The following is a 10,559-nucleotide window of genomic DNA, read 5'->3' as shown; positions in this document are numbered from 1 at the left end:
ATTAATGCAGGATGATAGTTTGATTAATAATATGTTTAAATGCAAGATATCCAATTTCATATGACCACATGGCGTATCATATATGTATACTAGTAAAAACCCGTGATTGTGCAGTGTTATTGCCGATTGATTGTGTAAATTTGAATGAATATTTTGGATGTAGTGAAATGGATTGTTCTGAAAGAATAAAGTGTGTATATTCTCCAGGGTGTTTTAATGATTATACAATGCGCAATTTGAAATGTCTTGTCAATCCCGGAATATCAAATCTCTAAATCTGGAACTTGCTCTGAACTATTACTATTTTTATTTGATCAGATTGTTCCATACTGTGTATGACAAAAAAAAGTTATCTAATAACCCTGCAACCTACCCTACAGATCAAATGTGATAGTGCACAAACAGTTTAGATGTAAAAAGAGAAAAGTCTGTTGTATAAGATAGAATGGGAAGTGCGGAGTTGCAGATGTCATAAATAAGCACTGCCATAGACATCCAAGTGAGAAAAAAAAAGAAACCGTGGTGCACAACAACAAACACTACAGAGAGACAGTACATTAAATTTGTGTTAGAAATTTCGCTTCAATACATAATCCTGCTAACTTGCATGTTTAACCCCGCCACATTATATTTATATGTGCCTGTCCCAAGTCAGGAGCCTGCAATTCAGTGGTTATCTTTTGTTGCTGTGTTATAATATATACATATTTGGTTTTCGTTCATTTTTTGTACGTGAATTAGGCCGTCAATTTTCTCGTTTGAATTGTTTTACATGTCATTTTGGGACCTTTAATAGCTTACAATGCGGTATGGGCTTTGCTTACTGTTGAAGGCCGTACGGTGACCTATAATTGTTAATTTCTGTGTAATTTGGTCTGTTGTGAAGAGTTGTCTCGTTGGCAAATACACCACATCTTCTTTTTATATATATATATATATATAAGAGTTGTTTAAACCTACAAATGGTACAGACGGACGGACGGATATGTAAAATATTATATATGGCCGGTTCACTGGTGGAGGTATAAAAAGATGGCAAATATATGTTACATTATTTAAACAAAAAATAGTCTGAAGTTTAATTTAAAACTTCCTTGTACACTATATTTTGTGTTGTGTATTTCTCATTGACGAAGGAATCTTTGTTAGGAAGTATTGTTAATGAACGAAAAGAGCGGATTCTAGATAGGGCTACATATAATTGTCCATGTGAGAAAACTGGCTCTGTGAGGTCTAAACCAATATGATCTAATGTTTGTCCCTGAGACTTATTAATTGTAATTCCAAAGGCTGGTCTAATAGGAAATTGTCGGCGTTTTAGGTCAAAGGGAAGTCCAGGATCTGATGGAATGATTGTAATCCTTGGTAAAAATACAGTATTGCCAGAATGTTGTCCAGTTAGAATTTTAGCCTCTATAATTCTGAATTTTAGCCTCTATAATTCTGGTGCCTAAGTTAAGCACACATAGTCGTGTTCCATTAAGTAATCCCTCTGTAGGATTTAAATTGCGCAAAAGTATTATGGGCGCTTTTTTCTTTAAGTACAATTTGTGTGGAGGTGTTCCAGACGGTGTTAACGAATTCAGAAATTCAGTTGGATAATGACCTTGCTGGTCTTCATCTGCAACTGCATCAGCACTGAGATAAATTTTGGTGTTTGATGGTGTAGCAGGAAATTGATCCATGACTAAGGTGTTAATTTTGTCCACATTTTCATTTTTGGTAGTTAATATTGCTCTTCCCAAATAACTATTATCAGGATCTACCGTTTTCAAATTTGAATATACACTATCTATCAATTTTTGGAGTCCATTATTATTTGGCTCAATACATATATATCTTGGTAACTCAATGGTAGATTGTCCATCATCCAAAATTTGCTGTGTTCCATTGCCTATACGAAGAAGAAATTTTTCAAATGCTTCATCGGAAAATGAATTATTTGTGCGAACACGCATATTGATAGTTAAAGGCAATGTTTGTATATTCTGCCATAAGAATGACCTCTTTAGGTTACTTTCGACAATGTCGGCTTGCCTCCCATGCCTTATAACCGGAAGAATCTGTCTAAAGTCACCGCCTAACATAACAATTTTGCCTCCAAATGGATCATTACATTCCATTATATCACAGAAAGTTCTGTGAACACACTCAATAACATGTTTATGGACCATTGGAGCCTCGTCCCAAATAATAATTGATGCGGTACGGATTGATTCTGCTAATATACTTTGCTTGCTTATATTACATGTACTTGTTACTAGTATTGGGATAGGTATTTTAAATGTGGAATGAGCTGTCCTCCCTCCACTCAATAATTCGGCTGCAATGCCAGATGATGCCACAGCCAGGGCAACCCTATGTTCCGATCGGACACGTGCTAATAAAGTATTGTATAAAAAGGTCTTCCCTGATCCTCCAGGGCCATCAACAAAGAATATTTTTTGTTTAGTTTCAGTCTGGATAGCATCCATGATTGCTTGAAAAACTTAACGTTGATCTGTGTTAAGCATCAACACATTCATGTCAGCTATTTGTTTTTGCTCAGCAGGGCAGAAGTTTGGTTCATATGTCATATCTGAAGGATTTTCCTCGGTTGGATGTGGCATTCCTGGGAAATCAAACAATGATTTTCCATGAATACGGAGTTGACTTTCTAAAACTGTAAGTAGTCAATTAGTTACAGAATCTTCATTGTTGTTCGCGCAGATATTTGTCATTTTATATTTAATATCGTCAGACATAGGACCTTTGAAATTCTCCCAAAGTACTATGTGATTTGAAGGCTCGCAGAAAATTAAAATTGTAACAAAAAGTGACCTTATGTGTGCAGGAGATGCAGATAAAGTTGCTTCTTGTAGACATTCAATCCATTCTTGGTCGTCTTGTAAAAAGCCACGTTTGAGTGCTGCCTCTTTGAAAGAGTCACAAATAGTGCCATCATCTAAACTTCGCAGATCTTCAAACGATTTACACCCTGGTATGTGGTGTAAGAGAAGTCTTAGGTAAAAGCGTTCACCTTCAGATGGATTTGCTTGGTATACCCTACCAATCATATTTCCTGCTTTTCGAGGCTTCCATGTGGATGTAGATGGGTCCCAAGTATATTGTTCTGGGAAATGATGGTACAACACTGATCTTGCATTTGGGTCCTCTGCGTTTATTTTAAACCATGCAGTAAGTGTAGTGTTTTTTGCATGTTCTAAGGTGTGCACTGCATTTCCGACCTTATAAACAACATTTTCTTGGTGTGGAAGATGAACGGCTAAACGTTGAATAGCTGGTGACCTGTCATGTAATTCGTAATGAAATATACGCCAGCTTGCTTCAGATGCAGATATGTACCTAGCATCTACAAAGTTTGTTATTTCATTGATAATATTTTTGGAATCATTTTTTGTACAGACTTGTTCAGTTCCTGCCATGACTCTATCAGGTCCCTTGTACACATATTTGTACAAATATTTTACTGCTGTAATACTTGTACATATTTCAACGTTAATGTGAGCTACAAATTTTGCTAATAGGTATGGATTATATGGTACTACCCATCGATTGTCTACAATTGCTCCATTTTTTTCAATTGTTGTTCCATTATCCCTGCGTCTATAGTTAGGATAACCGTCAGTGGTTTGGAATGTTTTTTCATAAAACTGTTTTGGAAATTGTTTAGTACATTTTCCATTCTCAATACATGGTGAATGCTTGTTCGCTTCTCCACATGGTCCATGTATCATATGGGACACAACTAATTTGTGCAAGTCTGGTAACAATTTTGGATCAGGAATTTCAGCTGATACATATTCATCATATGCATCTGGTGTGAATGGTTTGCTGTCATGATGTAATATTATAAGAATGTGGGAATGGGGTAATCCACGTTTTTGAAATTCAACTATATATACATGTGCCAATGTTTTTCCAAATATTGGTTGCTGGACAATATCATTAAGTAGGTTCTTTAACTTAAGATGGAAAACACGTGCTGTGAGATCTGGACGGTCTGCAGGTGTTTGATTACCCAAGAGAGCATTTTTAATTTCAGGCCAGTTAGGATTGCATGTGAAAGTTATGAAGAGATCTGGTTTTCCAAACTTCCTTACAATAGACATAGCGTCTTGGTAAAGCTGATGCATACAACGTGGACTGCCAGTAAATGAAGATGGCAGAATAATTTTTTTTCCAACAGTTGCACCGTCAACATCACCTGAGTTTATAGCATCACTGAGACCTTGGTAAAGTTCAGATCTTAATTCATGTTGATGATAAAGGCAATAGTTAAGTCTTTCTTGCTCAATTTTAGCAAACTGATCAACTATGTATTGATGAAATAGCCTTCCACTTTTCAATATAATATTAAAATCTGATCTTTGCATTAAGCGGTAAGAATAGAACTCCATTGCCGAAACTTTCCTTTTATTGTCATTGTGTTTGATATCAATATGCCAACCATCTTCACCGAAAGGAAACAATAGTACATAATGTAGAGAGTCATATTTTGAGTGTGTTTCATTGATATGAATTATGTTATGCCCTTCAGGGTGATAAGTGGATCTACAGTCTAAAACAATATCACGTTTCGAAGGTTCTGTAGTGTTAGTTCCAGGGAGTATAACTGAAATTTCAGAAGAAGTTGGCAAATTGTAGCGTCTTGAGTCCTTTGTGGTATCAGACGTTAAAATTAATTGAAAATTTTCATTTGTTTTCATTACATCATGAGGTGACCTATTTGTTGTTTGTATACTCAGTCATTACTCTGTAAGATGCCCTTACTGATGAAGTTTTATTGATATATGATGTATAGTATTGTAGATATTGATCTGAACCTAAAACTAAAGCAAAGTGACTCAAGGATGAAATGTAGGTCAAGATGACCCAATTGTTATGTAGATATCTTTATGACTTTTGTAAAATGTTTACAAAATCTGTCATTTTATTTTTTTTCTTAAAGTGAAACACTAACAGTTGACTAAAAGTAAATTGCAAAAACTGTTTATTCATCATTTTAAAAAGTATAAATAGTATACCTTTCTTCATTTAGGTATTGTGTTATTTTGAAACACACAAAAATTAACAAAACAAAAACAGAATTGTATTATAAACATATAAAGAATACCTTTCTTAATTTAAGTATATTTTTTTTAAACACTCACACACACTAAAATGTCAAAGTATCAAAGAAGAGTCAATAACAATATGAATATCATATATGAATATCATATTAATTCATTTTAATCGTGTTGTTCATTTATCTGAGGCTTTCTCTTTTTCCTTATCAGTTTCTTCCATTCTTATCTCTAAGTCTGAAAAATTTAGCTCGTCTACTTGTAATTTAAGGTCATCACATTGCTCTGTTTTTAACTTAAGTTCTTCAGTTAACTTGTCATTTTTACATTTGCATTCATGCAATGTGGAAATCAGTTTAGAGGCTTCTGCTTTGCAGTTGCTGGTTAAATCTATAATCTTATTCAGATCTGATCTGATAATGCGCTGAATTTCTATGCTTTCCTCTCTTAGCTCTGCAGTTTTGTTTGTTGTCACCCACGCATCTATTGCAATTGCACTTTTGGTTGTGTTGTGCTTAAATTTGTTCATTAACAAAAGTATTTTTTGGAGCTGGCAATGTAATGGCAGATGGATATCAGTATGGTGTTGATTATCTATAAAATTGAAAAGAAATAAAAAAATTGATGTAAATAATTACATTGTTGATATATATATATTCAAGAGTCTATCCTAAATTGAGGTAAATTATATGGCCTTCAAATTATATACCATTTATATTCCAAACATCACTGAAGAGACATTAACTGTAGAAATCCGGATATGGTGTACAAATTTTTGCACCTCATGTTTGCGGTATACCATCTTTTCCACAGGTTTATTGTTTTCTGTTTGGTAATTAAGTAATAGAAGACCCATGTTGTAACACCTAGTTATCCGTTTATTTGGCCATCATCGATGACAGTCAGCAGGGTTTAAGAACATCAGTTGTTCGACCTGCTAATCAAATGCGTTTTGTTAAAATATAAATTTTCACTTTTTTGGTCTTTTGGAAAATGTTGTTTTTGCTGTATTTAGACCCCTCTATCAAGAAATTTGTTTAGCATGCACTCGTATAAAAATTGCGGTTTTTATCCAACGTAATCAGAGGTTTGAACATTGTTTTCATTTGTTTGCATTGATGATATTTATATATTTATGTTATTTTAATTCAGGTTATAACAGTCATGGACAGTTTATAATTAGCATAATATTAAACCTAAAGGAACATTGTTTGTTAATGAATGAAGGTTGCATGAACTATCATGTTGATGTCACATGTTCAGATAGAAACAATGAGTACTTTGCTCACCTGTAACAAAGTTTATAAATGTAAGCAGTGGGAGTAAATAATTTTCATACATTTGTAGTAATTATCCTTTTTTCTGGTAAAGCTTGTGCAATCAGAGATGTTTAGAAATCAAATGTATCGTTATGTAGACTTTAATTTACATGCACCAACCCAAATATCATTGCCTATGTTATATGTGTTATCAAACTGCTGTATGCACAAACTTGAGCAAATTTTGACATGTTTGTGAACTCTGGAAAAGCAAGTTAATCCCATTTGTGAGGAAAGTTGTAGCAAGAAATTGTGTGTGCTATTTTAATGACAACATTGACAAAGTGTAGTTGTTGTTAATTTGTAACTTTATGAAGATCATGATGATTTTAAAGAAATGAATGATACCTATTGAATATTCCGGTGTGTCCAGGAAATCATCATGGTGAGTTGCCATGTCAGATCTAATAAATCTGTATATTAAAATAAAATTATGGTATTGAAATGTTTTCAAGCATAAACAGTGTTGATGCAACTGAAATATAGGAAACATAACATTTTTGCAACTTGTAGTTAGATTTTGCGAGATGCATATACATGTTATATGAAAAGAAGATGTGGTATGATTGCTAATGAGACAACTATCCACAAAAGAGCAAAATGCCACAGACATAAACAACTATAGGTAGCCGTGCGGCCTTCAACAATGAGCAAAGCCCATACCCCATAGTCAGCTATAAAAGGGCCTGATAAGACAATGTAAAACAATTAAAAACAGAAAAATAACAGCCTTATTTATGTAAAAAAATTATCAGATTGAAGATAAAAAAATATTTTGGAGAACTGGCTGTAAACACAGACATGCATGTGGAGGTACTGAATGAGTATTTAAACAGGATGTGAAGATAGATATGTCTCGCATGTGATATTACAAATGTATGTATAGTACACATGCATAGTTGAGATAAATGTATTTACAACAAAATGAATTCTCTACTAAGAAATCAGCAATCTGCAAGATTTTTAGTCCATGAAGTGTGACTGAGGGGTGTTACAGAGGGGATTAGGCATTTATAGATATACATCCATATCAAATGTTTATGGCCATGTACAAATGTATGAACAGTTCTTGTAAAAATTACGCACATTTAATTAGAAAACTGTGTGTGTAATATTTTCTAAGTGGCTGAAGCAAGTTCTTCTGAAAATCACCTAAATGACCTACATCATGTACATTTAATTAGAAAATTTAGTAATATTTTCAAAGTCACTGGAGCATGACCATGATGACTGAGGGAGTGCACTGATTTTTTTTATGTTAATCTATTGAAATGTACACCTGCATACCAATTATATAAATGATCTAAGTTGAACAGGGAGCTTATTCACAAAGCATCTGTTAGCTTAAGGACCCGTTAATATCTCTCTGAAATTTAAACCAATATAAATATCTGAAGCATTAATAAAATGAAATTTCCATACCAACGGGTTTGTTAATAGTGCACCTGTTAGCATAACGTTTACAGAATGGCTTTGTGAATAAGGTCCCAGTTTATTTTTAACTGTTTCTCATTGCTATGCTATTATTGATAGAACTTCCGATTCCTGTGGGTGATTAATTTGCATACCAACAGGTGCACCTGTTAGCATAATGATTACGGAATGGACATAGTCGTTAACAGGTCTGTTAGTTAACGGATGCTTTGTGAATAAGGTCCCAGTTCTTTTTGAACTGTGTCTCATTGCAATGCTATGATACAAAATCTCCTTATTTTTATATTATAAATTTATTTCAGATAAATTTAGTATAGATTTGTTATCCTTTAGGATTTTCCATTCAGCTCAAACGGTAGCGTGTGTTGGTTATAAGTGGAACCCTTATGCCGGGATACCCAAAATCGCCCAGTGTCAGTGTACCCACATTGCCCACCCCTTTTCATGTTGTTACTGTCAAGACAGTTACCCTAGGCTAGCAGTGCAAGTGTACCCACATCGCCCACCTTTTTATTTTGTTACTGTGAATGCAGTGTACTCAAATAGTTTTTTTCAGAGCGTAGAGAAGCGAGAAGGTCTATAATTTGATAGTCGACTTTATTATTTACAGAAAACTTCCGATTCCTGTGGGTTAACGTTGTGCACTGAAGTAAGCGAGAAGGTCTATAATTTGATAGTCGACTTTATTATTTACAGAAAACATCCGATTCCTGTGGGTTAACGTTGTGCACTGAACTAAGCGAGAAGGTCTATAATTTGATAGTCGACTTTATTATTTACAGAAAACTTCTGATTCCTGTGGGTTAACGTTGTGCACTGAAGTCTCGATTTGGGTTCTCTCCATTGTGGCTTTAAATGAGTGAACGAATTTAAGCGGGTGTTGGTGTTGGTCATCAAGGCAACCCCACACTGTAAGCATTACTTTTCAGTTGAACTTTAACTGAGTTCGACCTAAAATAGTTTTTTCAGAATGTTCAACTTATACATGCAATATGAACGGAAGCTATATGTTACATATATATACTATTGGTATCCGTGTTATTATTCTGTTCAATTGAGTTCGACTTAAAATAGTTTTTTCAAAATGTTCAACTTACACATGCGATATGACCGGAAGCTTTATGTTACATATACTATTGGTATCGGTGTCGGACTCGACCCGGAACTTCTTAATTATTAGCAATATTAATTACGTGGAAAACAAAAGGGCCTGGAGTGGTGTAATTTTTAATCTACACCTTTGTACTATATTAGTTATATATAAAGTCGAATTCTTTGATTCGTCGTTTTAACGTGATAACGGCTGATAAATTGGACCTCGTAATTTTAGTATTATAGATATACTGATATAAATATTAAAACAGAATTAAAAAAAAAAATGATAAAAGAAAAAGAATATTTAGCACAAAAATGAATGTTCATATTGGTCCTTTTATATAAAAACATATAAACACATAGTTTTACAGAAATCATAAAATGCAACATAGATTAATTTACCCTAAACTGTTTGTCTAGGAATAAAATGGGGATGAAATAAACTTTAATTTTCCCTTCTGAAAATTTGGTGTAATCCACTGAATACACACAACCAGGTTCCTTTTGATATTCAATATCCAAACTACATTGGCAACATACCAACCAATGTTCCAATTTCTGCACGTGACCAATACGTTTTAAGTTTGGCTCCAGTCTCCTTGCACTGTTCATAAGGATCAGGTTTATTGGAATTGTGTTTTGTTTCAATTTGCCTCTCCTGGTCAATTTCAAGTTTTGATTTCAACACATTGTCTAACCAGTCGAAAATTTGCCAAATTATAAGACTGACCACTATTTCTCCCAATTTTGTTATCTTACTTACAACTGATTCAACTATCATATATGAACGCTTGTCTCTCAGAAGGAATACTTTCATTACAAGCTCATCTTTTGTGCCACGATAGTTTAAATTGTGGTATTTCAATACTTTTGATGGTTAGCCTGTTCAAATCCATTGAAATGTCACTTATACTTCCATCATAAGTATCTACATCTGATGGAACTGTTAAGGCTTTACTTTGAGCAATATTTTCAACCAACTCTGTTTTAGAACTTTTCATGGCATTTGGAATATTTAGCTGTTTTGCTTCATTCTGTAGTTCTACAACAGTTTTTTTGAATAAGTCATGTGTTTTCCATCTTTCTTTTATTTCTTTATTTTTGAGCTGACTTAACATTTTCTCTGACATCTTTACCAGCTCTTTTTGCACTTAATCAGGAGTTAGCCATGTCAGTAGAGACAGAATCAAGGAAAGACTCGGGAATGTCAACAACAAGTTCACTAATAAGGTTTAAAATACGGGTTGGAAGGAATTGTTCTTCAGAATCCCATTCACCAAATGGAACAGCCTGTTTTGCCTCATAACACATAGTGTAATTCGCCATTGCTAGAGAGCCATCGAATGTAATCTGGAAGGGGCTCTTTGACATATTTATATTCTAAGTTGTTATAACGTGAAAATATGGTTGCAGAATATTCTGTCAACCATGCAGTCCTGATATCATCGTCAATTGAAATTGACAAATGATTATAGTCGTCCAAATAATTGCCGTTGAATTCTCTTTGCAACTCCCATGCATGACACATATCTGTTAAAAGAGGGACAATCTGTTGTTGTATATTCTGTATGGCAGTTGTCCTTGCCTTGTTCTGAAAATTTAAGAAATTCCTCAAACTTGTTTCGTCGTTTAGAAATATGTACTG

At 34.0% G+C, this 10,559-nt stretch overlaps 2 protein-coding genes across 2 annotated transcripts; both read right to left on the bottom strand.

Moving 5' to 3' along the window:
* Positions 1-1,406: 1,406 nt before the first annotated feature.
* On the bottom strand, positions 1,407-2,474 carry LOC134717618 (ATP-dependent DNA helicase pif1-like). Its single transcript, XM_063580113.1, has one exon. The coding sequence runs from the start codon at positions 2,472-2,474 to the stop codon at positions 1,407-1,409; it is 1,068 nt and encodes a 355-aa protein (XP_063436183.1).
* Positions 2,475-2,672: 198 nt separating this feature from the next.
* Positions 2,673-4,400, bottom strand: LOC134717617 (uncharacterized). Its single transcript, XM_063580111.1, has one exon. It carries the CDS (start codon positions 4,398-4,400, stop codon positions 2,673-2,675), a length of 1,728 nt encoding a protein of 575 aa, XP_063436181.1.
* Between the last annotated feature and the right edge of the window lie 6,159 nt (positions 4,401-10,559).

The sequence above is a fragment of the Mytilus trossulus genome, chromosome 5, assembly GCF_036588685.1.
Source record: "Mytilus trossulus isolate FHL-02 chromosome 5, PNRI_Mtr1.1.1.hap1, whole genome shotgun sequence".
NCBI lineage: Eukaryota > Metazoa > Mollusca > Bivalvia > Mytilida > Mytilidae > Mytilus > Mytilus trossulus.
Note: the sequence above shows the minus strand (reverse complement) of the source record. Positions and strands in the feature narration are given on the sequence as shown.

Bases quoted from the DNA above. Each gene is read 5' to 3' on its own strand.
- LOC134717618 (XM_063580113.1), bottom strand. From the start codon at position 2,474: ATGGATGCTATCCAGACTGAAACTAAACAAAAAATATTCTTTGTTGAT.
- LOC134717617 (XM_063580111.1), bottom strand. From the start codon at position 4,400: ATGGAGTTCTATTCTTACCGCTTAATGCAAAGATCAGATTTTAATATT.